The sequence below is a fragment of the Monodelphis domestica genome, chromosome 3 (assembly GCF_027887165.1).
Source record: "Monodelphis domestica isolate mMonDom1 chromosome 3, mMonDom1.pri, whole genome shotgun sequence".
NCBI lineage: Eukaryota > Metazoa > Chordata > Mammalia > Didelphimorphia > Didelphidae > Monodelphis > Monodelphis domestica.
Window position 1 is genome coordinate 11391231 of NC_077229.1, and position 23735 is coordinate 11414965.

Sequence of the window (23735 nt, forward strand, 5' to 3'; positions counted from 1 at the left end):
TTTCTTCATTTGTACCCTTTTCCCATGACTGACCTAGGAATAATGCTATTATAAAAGTCCATTGTCAAGCCAGATATATACTCTTCCAACACAAGGCCATTGGATCTTATGGATGTTGGGTCTGTTGCCAGCTCTATCTGAGCTCTGTTTTGTCTTGGGCAGCAATTTCACACCATATGAATGAGACTTTGTCACAACTTGCACTGCAGGAAGGTCATATGTTACCAAAAGAGTCTTTTGCCCCTTTTGGTTTTGTTATATGTCATATAAATAACAACAGATGGACTTCATCAAACTAGTTACAGTCTCTACCATTAGTCTTTAAGAAATTTAGCGTTGAAAATCTGAGTTGATTTTAAATTTTAAGTGATTTTTATTTTTGTTTATGCCTATGTTTCACTATCTCATTGTTTAATGGGGTTTGCAATGAGATTTTTCCTTTTTTTTGTTTCCTTATTCCCAATTTTGAATTTGATTTCTTTTAAAAATTTGAGCTTATGGACTCGGTATTGATATTTGATATTAAAGGATCAGTTTACAGTACCTATCAACCACAACAACCAATGCTGCATGCCTAAAAGCTTTAGACTATTGAAACTTGCCATTGGTTGTTAAATTTTATGGGACTTAAGCTGATGTTTGTATCTGATACCAGAAAAAAGAAACTGCTAATAAACCACTGCTCAGTGCTGAGGAGCACAGGATCAAAGATACCAAAAGTCCCAGTGGTAGTGCTGAATATCAATTGCAAAGTAGAAGATTCATCTCAGGGGACTCAGGGAAGTGGCTGTTCAGCAACTTCTGAAATCGAACTTCCTTGTTTTCTTCTGTTAAGATATGAGACAAAATTATGTCTCTATTTGGCTTAAATTCTGTCTTAAAATCCCCATGATTGAGGTAGAAATCAGACTTTGGTCCTTCTCATTTTTTCTTTAGCATACAACTTTTTGGGGTCATGGCTGATGGTGAGAAAATGCAATATTGCTACACCTGTCCTACATAACAAAACTTTTAAAGAATTGGGAACTTTAATCCATGTAATAAACAAACATAGATCTAGAATATTAAGAATGAGACATGCTACTCATATTCTAAAAAAGAGGTAAAGCACCCAGAATGCAAAATTACATGCACTATTTTTATGGAATTGACCAATTTCTACATTAGTTTTGGTTCATTATTCATGAGGTTTGGTTATTCTTTCATTCTTAGTTGGAAAGAAAGAAGATTTGGAGTCAGATGGAGAAAAAGTTTACTTTTTGATGATTGAAGGAAATTATATATGTGTGTGTGTTTATACATGTGTGAACAGACAGACTGAAATACATATATACACACAAAACCAGTGAGGAACCAGGTACCAAAGTGGATAATGCACTGGACCTAGAATCAGGAAAACTCAGGTTCACATTCTAGCTAATCAATTAACTCCTATTTTTGTACTTCCTTCTCTGTAAAATGGGGACACAATTGAAGAGAAAAAGGCAAATCACTCCTGTATCTTTTCCCATAAAACTCTATGGACTGCATGGAGGTATCATTTAGTGTTTGGTGTGACTGAATGACAACTACAATAACAACAAATACTACCTAGAATTCTCAGCACCTTTGTATCCTTGAATAAATCACTCAACTTCCCTGAGCAGAAGTTTCCTCATTTGAAAAGAGAGGGCAGTGCACTAAATGGCCTTTGAGATCCTTTCATTCCTTAGATCTACCCAGATATTTTTAAAGCAGTCACTAGATGTTTGCTATATAGAAATATGTGATGTGGAAGAAACCAAATAGGGCAAGAATCAATCATGTGATTAGAAGAATAAAGTTAACATATCAACTGTCTCTGACCTTTGAATCCCAGGAACTGCTCCACACTATGGCATCCTCACAAATTGTGAAATCTTGACCAAGGGGACTCTTGGGGACAAACTGGCCCACTTTCACCAGAGCGTCAGTCTCATTTGGAAAGAACACATAGTTCATAATGGCATACTGAGCCTCAGATCTTCTTTTCTCATCCACAAACACCTGGTCCCCAGCACTGTTCTGAAATTGGGTGTTCTTCAGGGAAGAGTGCAGCTGAAAGGGAAGAGAAATCTTCATCACCAGATGGTGTCAAGGGGAAGAGCAAAGAGCAGTTTGTTGACACATAACCTATGAGTTATATGAGAGATACTGGACCTCTTTTGTAGTCTTATTTGGAGGTGTGATAAAACCTGGCTGTCTCCTGGGACTCGTAGGAGTGAACCCCTGGATCACACAGTGGTGTTCATGCACCATAGTTCAAAATCTCAGTTTCATTCCCTACTTCTCAGTATCCTTCATCTCTTTTTGATAATCTATTACCAAGGGCACCTTTACAACATCTCTCAAGTATTTTCCCATCCTCTCTTCTCATACTGCCTAAGCTTCATCACCTCACACCAGAATTATTCCAATATTTGTAGCCCACAAATGTGTCTGTCTGCCACAAGTCTTGTCTCATTCCACTTCATCCCTCATTCAGCTACAAAAGAAATTTTCAAAAATTAATATCTGACTGTGTGACTCTCATAATCAATAAACTCTAGTCTTTTTCTTTTGCTTCCAGGATATTTAAAAAAATATCTTTTAGTGACATTCAAAGCACTTTGTGTATTCATTCCCCAGCACATCTTTCTAATGTTCTAATATATTACCTCATTCCTTCCTATTTATTATTCAATATAGTGACACTGGCTTCATTTGCTGTTTTGTGAATAAGACTCTACTTCTTGGCTCCAGAATATATTTTCTCTGGCTGAATTCTCTTCATGCAATTCATTCCCTCTCCAAAACCATTTTCTGCTTTCCTGGTCTTCCTTTTAAATCTTAATTAAATCCAACCTTCTAATGGATGTCTTTACCAATTCATCTTAATTCTAGTGCCTTCACTGCATTAATTATTTCTAATTTATCCTTTATAAAGCCCATTTATACATATTTGTTTCCTTGTCTCCCTATTTGATCATTAGCTCCTATATAGACTCTGTTAATATTCCCAGTGCTTAGTACAGTGCCTACTACAATAAATAGGCACTTAATAAATACTTATTCACTGACTGATTAAATAATAAAATTCCTAAGAATAGAACTTCACTTATGGTGCTCAGACTCTGAAGAAGGTGTCCATTCTCTTACTCAGCTTTGTTGTCATATTGTCATCCTTCTAAATAGAAAAAGATAGTCTTTGTCTGACTTGATTAATATTTAGTCAAGATGATCTCCAATGCCTAGAGACAAACCTGTGACGTATACATCATGGTTGCTAAGGCTTTAATTTTTTTAAACATTTAATAAATTATATGGTTAAGAGAATTCATGTTTGTATAATCTGAGTCCAGGGACTGATGTAAAGAGAAAAACTTGGCAGGAAAGAAGAGTCTCTGATTTACTTATGAACTGAAGAAGGTTCACAGTTAATTAACTGATTAAAGAGGAATTGTGCTTCAGTAGTAATTTAGGAGAAAATATAACTCCTGGTTTATTTAGAACTCCGAATGAGAATAATTGAAGAAACTGCAGGTATACCTTCCACATTGTGACTTTCCCAATCATAGTTTCAATTTGTCAAAATAAGAAATGGAAAGGGAATTTTGGAGAGTTACATAAATAGTAGCTGAAATATAAAGGGGAGCAGATTACACAGAAATTTTAGAAACTCAAAAGACATAAAATATATGTATAGCATTGTATTATATCAACATATTTAACTTTTAACAACATAGATACAATTTCCTTTTTAAAGTTTATATAAGTAAAAATAAATATAGTCTGTGAAAAGAATATGAAGGCCTGCAGATGACACATAATAGGCTAGAAACAGAGATATTTTAAATTTTTTGTTATTAATAAATGAATATAAGGTACCAGGAGCACACCAAAAATTATGAATGGATTTTTCAGATTATAGAGGTAACTTGTCCTATGCCCACAATGTGGATGGGATATTTGTACTCACAAGCAGGTATAGACTTTATGAGGGATAGTCATGACCTTGGTTGTCAGCTAGTAAAGGATATTTTATAGTCTTAACAAGCTGACCTAGGTGAATGAAGAATAGTTTCTGAACAATGATAACCACCACAAAATGGAAAAAGATGCCTTTGGAGGCAATATTTTTTCTGACTAGAAGTACAACAGCAAAGTCGTTGCAAAAGAAGCACTTGTCCAGATACATATATGATTACCAATTGGTGCCGGTGGTCTTTTCCAACTTTAAACCCAGGTTGAAACAACAATTAGGAATTCCCATGTAGATTGACAAATATTGACTATTAACAACACACAAAATCTTTCAGGAATATAAAATTACATGATTTGATAGTTGGAGTTTCATAATCTATATTGTCCCGTGCATACTGAAAATATATCTTTACTTTACCATGTCTAAATTGTGGCAACCCATTTGATATTACCTGCCAAGAATGGAATACTCTGTATTCTTCATCTCTCTTTGATTTTTTCTCTATTTTTCTCCTAAATATTTCATGGAGAGCCCAAGCCACAGCATAAACAGTATTGTAGATGGTGTAACTCAAACCAGATATGGTCATATCAAAAAAGCACAGAGGCAAAATCTCCAAAGAAGCATTTGGTGAACAAATCTTTTGTTCTAAGTTAACAGGTTGATTTGAGCAACTAAAAGTAGAGAGCCAGAATTCTCTAAGTAAAATGTCATCTGGGTATTGTGAGGGTTTAATTGTCTTAAGAAAAGTCTTGAACCCAGGAATTTCATTTGTCAAATAAGAAAATGTGAGAGCCCCATTGAAAGTATAACCATGATGATAAAAATATCTCATGGTAATGTCCCAGTGAGATGAGGCAATCCATACCTTCCATGTTATAATGGGAAGTATAAGAGGAATTTGTGAGTGTCTCAGAATCATTAATGAGTCTGTGTCACCATGGATGACAATCACCCTTGTTGATGATGATAAGATCCTGGGAATAAATGCGTCCTGTGATTCCACATGTCTTCTTTCACTGACAGGGATCTTCTCGGTGAAGGACACACAAACACCGTTCTTTACCATTTCCCTTCTTATTTCCCAGAGGAAATCCTCTCCTCTCATATCATCTGTTACAATCAGACCTATCCAGTTCCATTTAAAATATACCATTAAATGAACAACACCTTGATAAAGAGAAGAGTCCTTGGGAGCCATCTGATAGAGGGAAGGAAACTGGACCTTGTCACTGAGAATGGAATCAAATGGACCATAGCTGATCTGGATGAGAAAGAAATATGTTTCAATTTGACCTATGATCACAGGTACCCATGATCACAGGGAGAGAATAGAAGCAAATACAAATTCTTAATTGAAAAATTTTATTGCCAGAAAAAACATCATATTAATTTCAGCTTTCAGTTTGTTATAGGTAGTATTTTAGTCACTGTGAGTTACTATATTCATTCTTCTCTTTGTTCCCCTAAAAAGACAATGATTTGGTTGACAGTGTTTAGATTCTATTGTTTTCTCTACTTCAGTCACTGTGTCTTCCCTATACTTTCCAAAAGAACCTGTATATAGTCTTACATCTTTGTCTTTTTGTTTACCCAGAGTAGAATTACAGATTAAACCTGTATATATATATATGTATATATATGGGTATATATACATCTGTTTTTGAAGAAGTCATGTTGGTTATTTGTAATAACTGATTTTTTTACATTTTAATTTACATTTACATTTTACATAAAAATACATTTTTTTACATTCATAATATTCTTAATGTAACATTTTAGAATTATTTCATGGAATCAAGTCAATATCAATAGCATAAATTTAAAATTCCATGATAGTCTCTTTTTTGAAAATCAGGGAATTTTCACCTCTTTAATTTTCTGTTGTAACTTGGCACAGTAGATGAATATACATGCACAGAGTTAAATAAAGGAATCTATCTTGCTCAACAATGTAGTAGGATGGAAATGGGTAAAAGAAATAAGACAAAAAGGGCAGGGCTGATTCATCTTCCTGAATACATTTATGAGCTGTGGACTCTGGGCAAGTAAATTAACCCTATTTTTCTTAGTTATATCATATGTAAAAGGAGTGACAGAAGGAAATGACAATCTTCTCAAGTAACATTACTAAGAAAATCCCAAATGGGGCAATTAAAACTCAGGCATAACTGAAATAGCTGAACAAAACCAACAATTTCTATTTTCTATGATCAACTGGGGAGTGAATATCTTTAAAAAAACACTTGGAAATAGCAAGTTATAGGTACTTAAAAGATATGAGATATACATAGGTGCTATAATTATGATATTACCAATGCCCATTCATAGATTTTTATGTAAGGAGATATTTATATATTCACTAAATATTAAGATGCTAGTTGTGAAGAGTAGGACTGATTGTACAAGTCTTAAACCAGAAATTTATTACAGTTAGTTACAAAAGATTTGTTCTTAGAGACTTAAAGATCAGGCATCTCTTATGGTCCTAATGTTCACCAATATCTATTATGGTGCCATGGGAAATCAAGACTGAGAAGAAGAAAATGAAGTCAACCATCTAAGAGCTAAAAATTATATTTGGAATCAAATAAAATTTGTTAAGGAAAACTAGGTTAATAATGGATAAGAAAATCATGAAAAGAAAAATAATAGCTTTGTAAAGTACTTAATAAAGTACTATCTGAAAAAACATTGATGATGGAGAGCCTCAGATTCACCACATAAGGTCCAAGTCTTTGACAGTGACTAGCAAGGCAGAACTTGGGGGAGGGGATCCCATCTGGTTGGGTAACTTGCACTTCCTTGTGGCAGTAGGCTATAATGAAGATTTGGCCTCAAGAGATTAACACACAGGTCAGCTCAACCAGTCTAATTCAGTATACCAGCAGAGAAGAGAGAAGACTGAAGATTCCCTCCACAACAGAGTGCTCAAACACCCTGTTCCAGTAAACCAACAGTTTTTAATTCACAAAGGTGGAAAATATGTAGAAAAAAGAAGGAGGCAATGATTAAAAGCTTCTCTGGGAATAAAGAACAAAGAACAGAATCAACAGAGGTCCAATGGATCCAAAGAACTTCAAGAAAAAAACTAAAAAAATCCAGGGAATTGGACTCAGGCTCTGAAAGAGCTCAAAAAGGAATTCAAAAGTCAAAAGAGACAGGTTGAAGAAATATGGGAAAAGGAAAACAACAGCTAAAAAAGCAATAGGTCATCTGGAAACAGAGGCACATGAATTAAAACCAGAGGGTCATAAGAGTCAGAATTAACCAACTGGAAAATGAGGCAAAAAAATCAAAGGATAAAAATAATGGCTTGAAATGAAGAATGAACCAATTAGAAAATGAGGATTAAAAATTCATTGAAGAAATTCAGTTTTAAAAAATGAGAATTGGGCAATTAGAAGCAAATTACTTCACAAGACATCAAGAAACAATAGAACAATAACAAAAGAATGAAAAAATAGAAGAAAATATGAAATACCTCATTAAAAAACTGACCTGGAAAACTGATCTAGGAGAGACAATTTAAGAATTAGTGAACTATCTGAAAGTTATGACCAAAAAACAAAAACAAAAACAAAAACCCAGACATCATACTACAGGAAATTATCCAAGAAAACTGCCCTGATATTCTTGAACAAGAGGGTAAAATTGAGATTAAAAGAATTCACAGACCTCCTTCAATAAATCCCCAAATAACATCTCCCAGGGATACCATAGCCAAGTTCAAGAGTTCCCAGGCTAAGGAGAAAATACTTCAAGCAGCTACAAATAAACAATGTAGATATCATACATTCCCTAGCCAGTATCACACAGGATATGGCAGCCTCCACATTGAAGGATTGTTAGGCTTGGAATATGATATTCTGAAAGGCAAGAGAACTGAGTTTAAAACAAAGAAAATAAAACAAAAAAATTACCCAGCAAAACTGACTATATTCGTTCAGGGGAAAGTGTGGTAATTTAATAAAATAGAAGATTTCCAAGCATTTCTGAGGAAAAAACAGACTAAAACAGAAAATTTGATTCCCAAATATGAAATTCAAGAGAAGCATAAAAAAGTCAATAAGAAAGAGAAAAAATTAAGGGCTTGAAAGATATCTTTAACTCTTAAAAATTGTTATCATTATCATAGTAGTTAGAAGTATACATAAAGGGTGGGAGGTCAATATACATATATATATATATATATATGTAGAGATGAAAAATAGGATAAAACTAAGAGAAATGAGGAAAGAGAAGTAAAATGGAATAAAAATATATCACATAAAGAAGTACTGAGTCTGGGTAGTAGACCAATAAAATGGAAAGAAGGAAGAGGTTGGTGACGAGTAACACTTAAACTTTACTCTCATTGGAATTAGCACAGAGAGGAAAGAATAGCTTGATTCATTGGGTGTATAGAGTTGTATCTTACTCTATAGAGAAGTTAAAGAGGAATAAGAAATGAGGTAGTGGGGAGGGAAGTAATACAAGAGAAAGAGAGATTGAGGGAATCAATCAAAAGGCCCTATAGTAAAAGGGAAATAAGGGAGGTGGTTGGAAGGAGAGTAATATAAGGGAGGGGGAAGGAAGGAGACTGACTAAAAGCAAAACTATGGAGGGAATGGAAAGAATGAAAGGGGAAAAGTCAGGATTAAAGAGGAAGTCAAAATGGAGGGGAATACACAAGATGGTAATCATAACTGTGAATATAAACGGGATAAACTCATCCTTATAAAGGAACCAGATAGCAGAATGGATTAAAAATCAAATTCCTACCATATGTTATTTTCTAGTAACACACTTGAGGTAAGTAGATGCACACAGGTTAAAGTTAGAGGCTGGAGCAGAATCTATTGTGCTGCAAATGAGACAAAGAAGGCAGGAGTAGCAAATCAAGATCTCAGACGAAGCTAAAATAAAAATAGATCTCATTAAAAGAGATAAGGAAGGTAATTACATCTTGATGAATGAAAAAATATCAGTACTCAACATATATGCATCAAATGATATAGCATTCAGACTTTTAAAGGAAAAACTAAAGGAGTTTAAGTAGGAAATATATAGTAAAACCATACCAGTGGGGGACCTCAATATTTCCCTATCAGAAATAGACAATTCAAATAAAAAATAAAGAATAAAGAAGAGAAGAAAATGAAATATTAGGAAAAAAATAAATTTAGTAGATAACTGGAGAAAAATGAATAGGGATAAAAAGGAATATATGTTCTTTTCAGCAGCACATGGTATGTATACAAAGATTGACCATGTACCAGGACATAAAAACATCATAAAACATGTAGAAAAGCATAAATAATAAATTCAACTTTTTCAGATCATAATGGGATAAAAATTATAATTAATAAGGGTTCATGAAGAGTCAAAATTAAAATTAATTGGAAACTTAATCATCTAATTCTTCAAAATTGGTGGATCAAGGGGAGAAAAAAAAACAATTACTGATTTCATTGACAATGACAACGAGAAGACAGCATATCAAAATCTATGGGATACAGCCAAAGTAGTACTCAGAGGGGGATTTATATCCCAGACTGCCTATATTAAAAAAAAACAGAGAGGGAGGAGATCAATGAATTAGGCATGAAACTTAAAAAAACTAGAAAAAACAAATTAAAAATCTACAGTTAAAGAATAAATTGGAAATTCTAAAAATTAAAGTTGAAATTAATAAAAGTAAAAGTAAAAGAAGTATTGAACTAATAAATAAGACTAGGGGAGTTCTGGGGGTATGACAAATATGGCAGAGTAATCCTCAGCAGCTCTGTGCCATCATGAGAATCCTCCCCAACCTTGATCAAAATGCCACCACAAAACCAAAACAGGAATGAAAAAAAAATAAACAAGAAGACAGAATGAAACAACTTTCAAGAAAAGAAAAACCTAAAAGGTAGGCAATGAACATCTGGGGCACTGGAGTGACAGGAGAGCAGAGCAAGCAAGAAGCTGTAACAAGGAAGGAAGAGCAAGCCCCACCCCCATCCCATATCCATTGTCCAAGTTGGGGACCTATGCCTAAGCCTACATCCAGATCCTGAGACCCTGCCTGAAAAAATGGAGGTAAAAGCCAACCCATATCCCCTGAAATTTCAAACCTGTGGAAAAATCCAGAACCTAAACCCAGGGAATTCTAGTCTGGGCTAGGGACAAGGACTTAAATAACACTTTATGGTGGATGATAGTACTAAGTACTGAGTACTGATCTTTTTGCCTAATGCACAGGGCTGGGCTCCAAGACAGAACAAACAAGAGTGAGCCTGATTGGATCAATTACAGAGTGAGACCCAAAACTTGAGACTAAATCTGAGGCTAGAATTTGATCAGTTCCTGACCTGATGAAGATAAGAGTGAGATCAAAAGTTTACATCTAAACCTGAGTCAAGTCTTTAAGTTATCAGCATCACAAGGGCGAATTGTATCAGCAGGGGGAGGGGGCTCTCAGAACTCTCAACCCTCAGATCATTACATTATCCCCCAAGCCTACCTATAATTAAATAAGGAAAGTGAGCAAAAAAAAGCACCTAACTCTAAAGAATTTTTATAAATACAAAGAGCAAGGTATAGACACAGAAGAGGACAGTGAAAGCAAAGGAAACACATCCAAAGTCCAAAAGAAAAATATGGATTGGACACAAATTCTGGAAGAACTCAAAAAGGACTTAAGTAACCAATTAAGAGAAGCAGGGGGAAAGTGGGAAAGAGAAATGAAAGTGATGCAAAGAGAAATGAAATTAATGCAAGCAGAAATGGGCCAATTGAAAAAGGAGAATCAAAAACTGATAGGAAAATCAGGCCTTAAAAATCAGAATTGACCAACTGGAAACTAATAACTAACATAAAAATAGATCTAGAAGAGACAATTTGAGAATTATTGGACTGCCTGAAAGCCACGATCAAGTAAAAAACCTTGGATATCATATTACAAGAAATTATCAAAGATAACTTCCCAGTGATCCTTGAACAAGAAAAGAAAATTGAAATTTAAAGAATTCACAGATAACCTCAAGAAAGAAATCCTTAAATGACAACTTCCAAGAATATAATAGCTAAATTCAAGAGCCACCAATCCAAGGAAAGAATACTTCAAGCAGCCAGAAAGAAAGCATTCAAATACCATGGAGCTACAATCAGAATCACAGAGGACCTAGGGGCTTCCACATTAAAGAATCAAAAGGCATTGAATATGATATTCAAGAAGGCAAAAGATTTGGGTTTACAATCCAGAGTCACCTATCCAGCAAAACTGAATATTTATTTCAGGGGAAAAAATGGTCATTCCATACAATAGAAGATTTCCAAACATTCCTGAGGAATAAATGAGTCCTAAACAAAAAATTTGAAGAACAAACATGAGACATAAGAGAAACCCAAAAAGGCAAAAAAGAAAGAGAAATTTTAAGGAATTCATTAAGCTCAAAATGTTATATGTCTACATAGAAAGAGGATTTCTATAATTCTCAAAAATTACTCTTAGTAGTAGAGAAGATAGAAGGCATTTATTCAGAAAGAAGGTGGAGAAGTAAGCTGATTATGATGATATGATATATATGTTAATGTAGCATCCCAGTTATATTATCATCTTGAAAGTATTATTGATGTATTGACATTGTGACATATGTGTTCTTATACCAGACTCATGATCATGTTACTTCTTGATTATTGTATTTCCAAATCGTTAGGTCCAAAGGAAAAAATAATTCCTGAGCAGGACATTAGTTGCCACAGAGTCCTAGCTCCCAACTTGTTAGACCACATTCCATACCAAGTCACATGTTTGACTAATCTTCTCCTCTTTGATAATGTGGTTGTCAATTGAGTAAATTGATAATAAATCAATAAATCCTATGCCATGTCACATGTTCATTAGCTACCTCCCACTCCACATTCCTGGATTCTTCAATAAAAAGTTTGGGAACACGTGCAACTCTCTCAATACCGTCAGAGGAGTATGCTGGAGCCCATGTGTTTTAACTCTTTGTCTCTGAATCTTTGTTCCTTTGCTATTCTCTCTCTCTCTCTCTCTCTCTCTCTCTCTCTCTCTCTCTCTCTCTCTCTCTCTCTCTCCCCCTCTCCCTCTCCCTCTCTCTCTCTCTCTCTCTCTCTCTCTCTCTCTCTCTCTCTCTCTTTCTCTCTCTCTCCCTCTCTCTCCCTCTCTCTCTCTCCCCCCTCTCTGTCTCTCTCTCTCTCCTCTCCCTCTCTCTCTGTCTCTCTCTGTCTCTCTCTCTCCCTCCCTCTCTCTTTCTCTCTCTCTCTCTTCCTCTCTCTCACTCTCCCTCTCCCTCTCTCTCTCTCTCTCTCTCTCTCTCTCTCTCTCTCTCTCTGTCTCTCTCTCTCTCTCGCTCTCTATCCCTCTCGCTCTCTCTCTCTTGCTCTCTCTCTTTTCCAGGAAGTGGTCTCTCTCTATTCCCTTGGACAGGGCAATGAAAGGAGGTGGGCTGAGAGTCATGAGAGGAGTGCCCACGTGGCTAGTTTGAGAATAGGCTTCAATCTCTATCTCTCTGTCTTTTCTTACTCACATAAATATTAATAAACTCTATGGAAATTAAGACCCATAGTTTAATTTACATTTAACACTTATGGAAACCAGTAGAAATTTCTATTAGAATCCTTACTTTTTAAAAAAGACTTTTAGTTTAGAGTAGAAAATAGGAGAGTTTAATCTCCCTATTTTTCTTCCACTGCCAAAAAGCTGCCACTGCTGCTCCTGTCACTGCTGCTCCTTCAGCCATTGATATGCTGCTGCTGCTACTGCCATTTTGATAAGATTGTCCTTATGTGGCCCTAGCCTTAGTTTAGGTGAGGATGGGGTGTTGGAGAGAGGAGCAGGCTAGATCTCCCTGTTCCCAGCATCTTGGCGCAGCCAGAGACAAAGCAAAGACCCAAGAGCAACACAGATACACAGCAGGTATTCCCAGAGTGTGAGGGTTGTGCTAGGCACAGCTGCTTACAACCCAGCTCTGGACTGAGTACTGACAGGTCGGCCTGGGTCAGCAAACCTTCCCTACTCCCATTCATCACCAATAGCCCTCCACATCAGCCTCCACCAACACCCAAGCCTTATCCCCAAACCCTGGCTCCCCACTGACCATCCCAGCCAGGTTGCAGCTACTCTGCTTCCACACCACACACCCAGCAAAGCGCTTCAGACTTGCACCCCAAAATCTGGCTCAGAGCTAAGGACAAGTTTGCTCCCCACTTGTGGGTCTATGGTGGCGGCAGATCCCCTGAGAAGCCCAGACCTAGACCCTGACTCCAGGCCAAAGCTCTGTGGTGAGCTCCCAGAGAGAAAGTAAGCTCCCAGAGAAGAGATTGCTGCCCAGCTATGGCTAAAGGTGCCCAGCAGCCAGTACACACCAGTGTAGAGCCATCTATAGGCAAGAAGTAGAACTGCAGGCAATTTATTTTTTTTGAAGTATTAAATAAAATGAAATATAATTGAATAAATCAAACTGAATGGAATAAAAATAAATAAAGGAATTATTAATAAATTAAAAATTAATATTATTGAATTAAATTGAATAAAATAAAACCAAATTAAGCCAAACCAATTCAATGCAATGCTAATTAAATGAACACACTAATTCAGTGATTCATTATTTCAAACATAATACATTTAAAATATTACTATTATAAATATATATTTATTATTAGTACTATTGCCTTGCATCAATTACTATTGCCTTACATTGGTTTCTTATTTAACACTACTCTAATTTGGTTGTTTTCTACAATAAAAACAAAGGAAGTTGTGTCTCAACATTTTTTTAAATGCTTTGGGATCCTTTCATTGTTTGAATTGCTAATTTAGCAATGGTCAGAACAGCTCTTTACTGAACACTGACAGTAATAGGCTTGTACCACAACTACTGAAATCCTCAACAACAGCAGCTAGAGCAGAAGCCTCACACAGATGGGGGCGGGGGGTGGGGGGGGAGGCCCAGGACTTTTCCTAAAGAGATTGCCAGAAAGGCTAGGAATTTTTTTCTAAATTCAGAGTCAAAACACTAGACACTATGGGAAATACTGCAACAAATCAGAGGAAATCAGGAAAAATTCCTCTATATTCACGCCTGCAAAAACTATTGAATTCTTGGGATGGTCCTCATTTCCCAAAATAAGATGGTATGCCAAAAAAAGAAGCAAAAAGATTGTGTAAAGCATGGGAAGTAATATCCTTTAGCTGGTCAATATTTGGTTCACTAGATTTTAAAGTTTTGAAAGAACTAAAACTGGCCATTGGCCATAAAAATTCTAAAGAATACTCATTTTGGCTACTCTGGGCTTATCTGCTTGACAATACAACCAAATATAATACCTCTGAAAATAGCTTGGGTGATTCTGAAAACCCTCAAAAACTGCCTTCATGTCCTCCATCCAGAAGGCTATTCCTTCTTTAGATCCAGACCATTCTGGCTTGACTCCTTTAATTCCTCCTCCAAAAACACTATTTAAATCTAGCAAGAAAGGTACCCTATTGTCTTCCAACCCTGCCTGTCAAAAAGGTCCTCCTCCTCCTCTTGATCCAGTCCAGGACTTGACACCTTCAGTCTCTCCCCCTATCAGACCCCACTAACCTCCAAACCCTCCCATCCCCTTTCCTCCCAATCCACATTTCTACCTTACATTACCATCTGACCTTCACCCCACCTATCCCTGTACTCGTGGCACCAAGTCTTTGCCTTACCTTGCTCTCTTATTTTGCCCAGTTGCTCCCTTCCTACTATCCAACCTCCAACCATCTTCCCCTTCCCTACTCTCCTTCTTCTTGACCTCCCTGCTCTCCTCCCTGTGCTCCTTTCCCTGACCAGTCCTTCCCATCCAACCCAGTCTTCTACTCTCCTCCCCACCCTCACTCAGTCTTCTTCCACCCTGTCCATGACTAACACTTCCCAACCCAACCCAGTCCCCTCCTCACCTCTCCCAATATCCTACACATCCCCACCTCCACTCTGTCCCCCTTCACCCTGCCTTCCCAACACCTGACCAGCCCCTCCCTACCTGACCAATCACTCCTCCCCTTTCCCTCATGCACTCAGCTTCAAACAGAGAAACAAATCATACCCCAGTACCCAGAGACAATTCAAATACATGCCGATTGCCTCTACAGGATATTCCCAATTATGATAAATGAGGGAACTTAGTAAATATTAGACATCATACAGCTTTTTCTCCATAAGACAGTGAGATATTCAAAGAAGAAAACTCTTCCTTTGAAGATGAACCCATAGAAGTGATCAGAAAGTTTGAAAGCATTTACCAAACTTACAATCTGCACTAGATAGATGTCAACAACTTGCTTCATGCCCTGCTAATAGAAAGACAAAGGAGCAAAGTCCTTTCTCTTGTCAACTAGGCCCAGAGAAGGGGTGCAATTCCTTGACCAAGTGAAAACACAAATTGGAACACAAATTCAGAGGAAGATTGTACACATCTATGTCAGGCTAGAAATGCATTACTAAAGGGAATGAGAACTTGTTCTGACAGGCCAAGAAGTTGGATTTAATTCGAAGACTTAAAGTAAAAATGAGAAACCATCTCAGTTCAGGGATAGACTTTTTGAACTGAGATACAGGTATCATGACCTACATCTTTCTAGAGAAAAAGATGTTAGACACATAAGAATTTATTTTGTAAATAACTGCTGTAGGGTTCTTAGGAAATATTTTTGACTAAATACCCTGACTGGTTCACTATGGACCATGATGCATTAAAGAGTAGCAGTTTAGGTCTTTGATGGTCATGAATAGGAAGACAGAGAGGAAGCTGAATTAGTGAAGAGACAAAAGAAGGATAAAATTGAATTAGAGAAGAAATTAAGGAAATAAACAGCTGAAATAATGGAACAAGTAAAAGAAGGAACTATAAAACAGACAGAAGTCATAGCTCCCTTAAAGGAATCTGCAAAATAACAAATAACACGTTATTTTTGTGGAAATGAAAGTCATGTAGCTATGAATTGCAGGAAGAAGATTCAGTAAAATAGAAATAGAAGCTTGAGGAATAATAATAATAACTCCAATAGGACTAGTAATTCAAATGAGGCAAAACAAAACCCACACCAAAATATCCAATATGGGATTTGTCCTCACTATACTCAGTGTGGGAACTCCTCTCAGTATGGGGGGTCCCAGAGGAATAGCCAGGGATTATTATGATGGTTGGGGGGGAGAGGGCTCTGGATTTGGGGGTTGAAACCTTCAATTTTCCAGATCCTAATGTTTTGATTCCAGTTATCCCGGTTGATTCCCTTCCCCAAAATAAAGAACCTCACATGACCCTGAAATTTGAGAACACTTATTATGATTGCCTCAGAAACTGGAGCTTCCAGATCAGTTTCAGTGAATAAACACAATTCTGAATCAAACGTAGTAGGTGTGTTGGTAACACCCCAATAGGTTCCAAAACTCTCTCCTCAAATGGTGTCTGTAGGACCCCTATCAGTAGAATAGTCTTTCTTTTTCATGCCTGATTCCCCTACAATTTGTTAGGGAGAGATCTTTTGTACAAATTTAGGGCCATGATCACAAGCTCCCTAGATGGCTCTATGATACTAGAATTACCTGAGGAATACTTAACTTTGTTCCCTGTCCTTCTTTCAGACAATCATACCTTTGAAATCCCAGTATATATACCTGAGTCTCTCTGAGCCACATCTTCCAATGTAGGGCCACTCAAATCAGCTTTTCCTGTTCAGATTAAGACAAAAGGTGAATCACTTCCTTCCATTCCTCAGTATCCCCTATCAAGAGAGACAATTGAGGGAATTTCCCCAGTGACAGATTCATTAATTAAGCAAGGAATAATAATTCCATGTAAATCTGAATATAAGGCACCTAATCTCCCTGAAAAAAAAGCCAAAGCCAGGACCAGATGGAAAACCTATGTATCAGTTTGTACAGGATCTAAGGGCTGTAAATAATCATGTCATAAAAGGATACCCTATGGTTCCCAACCCAGTCATAATTATCTCCTCTATTCCCAGCACAGTCACATATTTTACTGTGGTGGATTTGGGCTCAGCATTCTCCTCAATTCCTATTCTTGAAAATTCCAGTAATATATTTACCTTTACCTGGAAAGGCATCCAGGGTCATGGACAAGACTTCCACAAGGATTTGTCAATGTTTTGTTCTCACAAATTTTAAAGCAGGATTTAGCTAATATTTTTCAGAAGAACTGTTTGATATAGTTTGTGGATGATCTGCTCTTGACTGCAACAAATGTCACAGTGTGCCATGAATATAGCAAGCTTCTTCTCTTAGAGCTACATAGAAGAAGTCAAAGTTATCTAAGGCAAAGTGTTCAGTGGTATCTCCCCAAAGTTGAATATTTAGGCTTTGTTCTAACTGCTAGATCCTGCTCCATTTCACCCAAGTTCCTTAAAACAATTCAGAAATTGACTCTCTCCACTAAGAAACAGTTTAGGGCAGTTTTAGGAGCAACAGGGTTTCATAGTCAGTTGATTGCTCACTATGGGGAAATCACTAAACCTCTTATACCTCTGATAAAAAATCCATCCCTGACCCTCTCAAATTAGATGCAGAACACCTGTCAGCTCTTTCAGAATTAAAACAAGCTATTCTATCTGCCCCTGCTCTAGGAATTCCAGATACAAAAAGCCATTTACCTTGTATGTAAACAAGTATATTTTGGGGCCAATTCAGCAACCAGTTGCTTATTTTTCAGCCCAGCTGGACCCAGTAGCTTTAGGAGCCCTGCTCTGTCATAGAGGTGTAGCTGCCACAGCTTTTTTAGTAACTAAATCTGACACTTTAATATTGGGGTGCCCATTAACCATAATGTGCCTGTATGAGGTTAAGACATTGTTGTTAATGCATAGAACACAGGCATTTTCAGGTCAAAGACTCATTAGGTATGAAATAACCTTGTTGGGGAATGAAGTTATTGCCTCAAAACACTGTACAAAAATTAATCCTGTCACCATACTTCCTGATTTACCAGTTTCAGGAGAGTCATTGCACAATTGCCAATTTTTAGTGCCTATGGTTGAAAAGCCATGAGATAATCCCCTGGACACTCATTTGAACAACTCAAACTTAGTTTTATTCACTGATGGTTCTTCTTTCATGAGGGAAGTCATATGCTACACTGGGGCTGCCATGGTCATAGAATTTGCCACTGTGTGATCAACTTCATTTCCCTCAAATATAAATGCTCAAGGTACAGAACTGATAGATCTAAAATATGCCTATATAGTTGCCAAGAGTAAGAAAGCAACAATTTTCACAGATTCTAGGTATGCCTTTGGAATATGATATGCAGTGGGCATGCTATGGCTCCAAAGAGGTTTCTAACTTTTGCTGGGAAATGTAATGTAATGTTGGAAATGCAGAGATTATTAATGAGGTGTTTTCTGCTCTCCAGCTACCTGATGCTCTAGCTGGAGTTCATTGTTCTTCTCATACAGGTGGTACTGACCCTGTCTCTAGAGGGAACCACCAGGCAGATACTGCGGTAAAGCGTGCTACCTTAGAAGGATCTGAGTTGATTTTAACTTTGACAACTAGTAATAATTCAAATTTATCTCTCTCTTATAATGAACAGTAAGTGGAAAAATGGAAACAAATGTTTAAAGCAAAATAGGTCTATGGGGTATGGGTGTCATCTGAAGTAAAACCCCTCCTCAAAGCTTCTATCATCAAACATACTTTTCTGTTCACAAGAGTGGTCACTTTTGGTACCCAGGGTATTGTAGACTTTGTTAACAATGTCTGGATAGCCTCTGGTATAACCACCATAGCCTCCAAAATGTGTGCAGCCTGCCCCACTTGCCAGGCATACAATCAACAAGCTTTTAATGGCAAAGCTCTTGGTGGGTGTCCTCTGGCTTACACACTTTTTGAACATTTACAAATTAATTTTATTACTCTGCTGCTAAAGTTAAATTAAAAACTTCTGGTTCTTAGTTTCCATGGAGTGTCTTAATATTACTTGAATAAAGAAAACAAATAGAGATTAAATCCTTTTTCTAATCTAATTCTTACCACATGTCCCTCCACATGGCTATCTCTCTCAGTCATGGTCTTCCACTGCCACTGTCCAAGGGAATAGAGAGCAAGTACTTCCTGGCACCCCTCTTTTATTTGTTTCTTTTGGCTCAACCCATAACCTTTAGTTCTGGGTCATGTCCCTAGGACTCTTCACCTATGACCTCTGTTTGGAGTATTCATGTGGTGTCCAGTCACTCAGCACAGGGACACAGGTTTGAAGATGCCAGGAGGAAAGGGTTCTCTTTACACAATGCCCAAGCCTGGACATTATAAAGTTTGTCTAGTCATAGTGGATCAGATGACCAAATGGATAGAAGCTTTTCCTAGTGCCTAGGCCACAGCAGTTTTTGTCACTAAGGTGCTCTTGAGGGAGATTGTCCCTTGATTTGGCCCACCAGCCCACATTAATTCAGACATGGGAACCCATTTTGTTGACTCTTTTTTGTCTCAGGTTTAGTCTTGTTTGGGCTTTTCTCCCCAATTCCACATACCCAGAGCCCAGGTCAAGTGGAGATAATGAATAGAGATCTTAAAATATGTTTTGAAAATTGTGCACTGAGACTTACTTGAAATAGCTTGAGGTTCTCCCCTTAACCCTGTTTAATCTTTGTATCAGGCCCAGGGGAGATCTACATGTGTATATAAAGAACTTGTAGCACACTGGAGGAACTCAACCTGCCTGGGAAGGTCTACTTCAAGTACTCTTAACCACTCCAACAACTATCAAAATTGGAGAAAAAAACTATTGGATTCATTGCTCACATGTAAAATGGGTACCTTTTACTGTCTTTGAGTGACTGTTATGTGTATTGTTACGTATCTTGTATTTGCTACCAGTTTGTTTTAAGATTTAATTTTGCTTTTAAGTTTACACATTAATATAATCTAAAATGTTCCATTATATAATATGTATTCCATTATATAATACATATGTGTGTGTGTGTGTGTGTGTGTGTTGGTTATTAGCTATAGCTTCTGTTACATTGTCTTTATTTGTACCCTCCTCCTGTGACTGAACTGGTAATACTATTATAGGAATCCATAGGCAAGTGGGACAAACTCTTTTCAGTAACAAAGTCAGAGGTCCTTATGGAGGCTAGATTTGTCACCAGGTCCATTGGAGCTCTACCTTGTTATGGGCAACAATTTCAGTCCATAATATAAATAAATTCAGTCAGTAATGAGATGTTACCACAGCTTGCAACACAAGGAGATCACATGTTACCTAAGTGGCCTTTTATTCCTTTTGCCTTTGTTAAATGTCAATAGATGATGGTAGATAGACTCCATCAAAATGTTTACAAGCCATATCTATGGCCTTTGAGGAATTTAATGAGCTGAAAATTTCAATTGATTTTTATTGGTCTTCAGAAGTGATTTTCAAATATCTAGAAGCACCATTACTTCTGACTTATCATTCACCTACCTTTGACTTGTGTGTGACAAGAAGTAAGGTTCCATTAAGTAGTAGTAAGTACTTGGTTATGTGAAGATGGAATTAACTCTCCCCTGCCCATTTTTAGATTTAATCACCAGAAGCACATACACCCCACTTACACTTGAGTGGGAGAGGTCTGTGACTCATGTGTGCAAAAGTGGGTGATGAATCAGAAACCACTGACTGTCCCCTTGGCAGTCCTAAGCAAAACTATAGACTATAATTTGTCCATGTAAAAAGTAGAGTAAGGCACAGGAAGTGATGCAAAGGAGTATCTTTAAAAGGAGTTAAAACTTCCTATGAGGGAATTCTTCATTCTTCATAGTTCTGAGTTTGAGTTGGAGGCTGGTGAAGAATCTGGTTACTGGACCTGAGACCTTGGACTTGGTGAGACTCTTCTTAGATCTCTCTCTCTTTGAACTACCTCGTGGGTGAATGAAAAAGGCTGACACCTTTCCTGGATTTTCTAGAGGGACTAGTCTCAGGAGAGGCCTCCTCTCTTGAGAGAGGCTTTGTGACTGAAGCCCTTGCTTTAGTCATTCCCAGGTCCTCAGCTCAAGGCTGAGGTCTGTAAGGGGAGTCAGGTGTCTGTAAGGATCAGAATGTAAGGGGTTAATATAAAAGGTTGGACTAGAATATTTTAGAATAGGGTTGCCAGGAATTTAATCAATCCTAAATGATTTTTTTAGCAATTCATTTATAAAATGGAGGGAAAGTAGGAAAGTAGAGAAATGAGAAAGAGGGCAGAGTAAGAAATCTATATTAACAAGCTAGACTATTGCTCAATCCCTGGGTTTTACTCCAGCTGGGCTCCAGAACCCCAAGACGGAGGGTGTAAGGGTCAGTTAACAAATGTTTTAGCCAAGAGGCCTACTCCCTGATGAGGGGCCCCTCCGGGGGCTAGTACCTCCAGGAAAGCCAGGAAAGGGAGTGTAAGAGAAAATTTTGCAAAAGAGAGGAAGATGCAAAAGAAAGAAATCTGATCCAGTGGAGCAAGAAGCAGCCCACATGGGGGAGGGGAATAAAGGAAGAGACCCAGGATTCCAGAACGATAACAGAGGCTGAGTAGAACTAAAAACTGCCACTTCAATTGAACTCCTCCAGTTGAAAGTCTGGGATTAGGATCTCTGAGGCTGGGGGTCCCTCTGGACATCCACTGCTTCTTAGTGAACTTCTGAATCCTCTCATCCAACTCAAATACTGTAGACTGAACTTTGAAAGAAGCTATCTACCAAGGAAATCCTCTCCATGGATATTTTCTACCTCTCTATCCCCAATTTGTCCTGAACTCCATCATTTACCCAGATTAGCTCAGGAGTAGGGACAAGTCAGTAGCTGACCAGAAGAGTGGCCAAAGCTGAGGGTCTGGACCCCCAAGATTGGGGGGAGGGGGTGCTCAGTCTACCAGGTGACAGGGGCTCCTGCTACCCACTTTCCTTACCCATACTTTCAATTTTCCCTTCTCTTAGTGATTCTTATATAAATAGATATGAAGAACTTGTGACAAATATCCATGAGCTTCAAAGGATTTTAAATGACACACAGCAAGTAGCTATAGAGACTCGTGTGACTCCTAATGATAACTGGTGGAATCTCTCATGACAGCAGGGAACTAGTTTGCTTGCAGTAGACAACGAATGGATTCTTATAATTTGGGGGGTTGTGGTACTTCTTAGAATATGCATTTACTACTGTTTATAACAAGATTTTACCTGGTGAAAAAATGATGTATGCTTACACTGTGACTCATGACAAAGTTAGAAAGGAAATAGAGCTCACTTTTGAGTGAAAAACCTTTGCATTGTGCCTCTGTTTGACTGACACATTGTCACATGGAATGTGAACTATGAATTTCTGAATTTTTAATTTTTGATTATATTTATAATAGGATATTTGATATTTTTCTCTTTCTTATTTTCTATAATTGAATACATGGAATCAGTATTAATGTTTTTTTTATTTTGAAGGATAAGTTTACAATATCTATTTGCCCTAATATCAATGCATACCCAAAAGCTTTAGAATCAGCCATGTATCCCAGGGTTATTCGAGTGTTGGTCAACACCCTAAACGGAAATTGCATAATTAATCTCAATTCCAAATTTTAAAATCTTTTAAAACAATTTTAGGGAAAGAAAATTACCAACATCCCAAATCAAGAAATTGGATCTTCTGGAGAAAATGGTATAAGAATGCCTCCAGAAACTACACACTGCATCAAAAGATTCAGAGTGGACTTTGGAATATAATGAACTGAGATGAAGGGGGTTGAACATATTTTTTTTTCTGAATGTAAACTCTTATTCCAAAGGATAGTGCCCCCAATTGGCTTTTTGTCAATGTGTCTATCAATCACTTTTTTCTTTCTCTTTCTTTCCCTCTTATTCCCAAATTGTTGTAATCCCCCTTTGTAAAACACAATATTTTATGAACCTCTAGTAAGAGAAGCTTTAGAGTTTTAAGTGATATATATGGAATGATTCATTAGGGAAACCTGACATGTTAATCTTCCAGAAACATGAATGAGAGAATTTAACATGCTGGTCTCCCATAGAATCAAAGTGGAGATTGTATGAAGGGAATCCCCTCCCAGGATCACATATTGGAGTCATCCAACCTGTGTCCCAGTGTATATCATGTGTGCTCCAGCATGGGTCATAAGACACTGACCTAGGCTCAGGACCTGGAAAGAATCAGGTTAGGATCCAGAGGGGCAAAGGAGAAGATATAAAAGTGGGGGTTCCAGGAAGTGATCTCTCCTATTCCCTTGGACAGGGCAGTGAAAGGAGGTAGGCTGAGAGAGAGAGAGAGAGCCATTGGAAGAGTGTCCACATGACTAATTTGAGAATAGGCTTCAATCTCTCTCTGTCTGTCTTCTCTTATCCAATAAATAATAATAAATTTTATGGAAATTAAGGACTGGAGTTTAATTTACCCTTAACACCAAAACAAAAAAAGAAAACAATAGACCAATCTCCTTAATAAACATAGATGGCAAAAAATCTTAAATAGAATACTAGCAAAAAGACTACAGCAAGTTATCAAAATTATTCAATATGACCAGGTAGGATTTATACCAGTAATGGAAGGCTAGTTCAATATTAATAATACATCTACATAATTGACCATATCAACTACCAAACTAACAGAAATCAAATTATTATCTCAATAGATGCAGAAAAAGCCTTTGACAAGATATAACACTCATTCCTATTGAAAATGTTAGAAAGTACAGGAATAAAAGAGTCTTTTCTCAAAATAATAAACAGTATTTATTTAAACCCATCAACAAGAATCATCT

At 37.2% G+C, this 23735-nt stretch overlaps 1 protein-coding gene across 1 annotated transcript in view; it reads right to left on the reverse strand.

Moving 5' to 3' along the window:
• Positions 1 to 23735, reverse strand: part of VN2R552 (vomeronasal 2 receptor 552) — a 47888-nt gene that overhangs the window by 8352 nt on the left and 15801 nt on the right. The window contains exons 3-4 of the mRNA NM_001099562.1: positions 4434 to 5246; positions 1846 to 2076 (exon numbers count right to left, since the gene is read on the reverse strand). Of these exons, the coding sequence (NP_001093032.1) occupies positions 1846 to 2076; positions 4434 to 5246 (1044 nt within the window). The remainder of the gene's footprint in view (positions 1 to 1845; positions 2077 to 4433; positions 5247 to 23735) is intronic.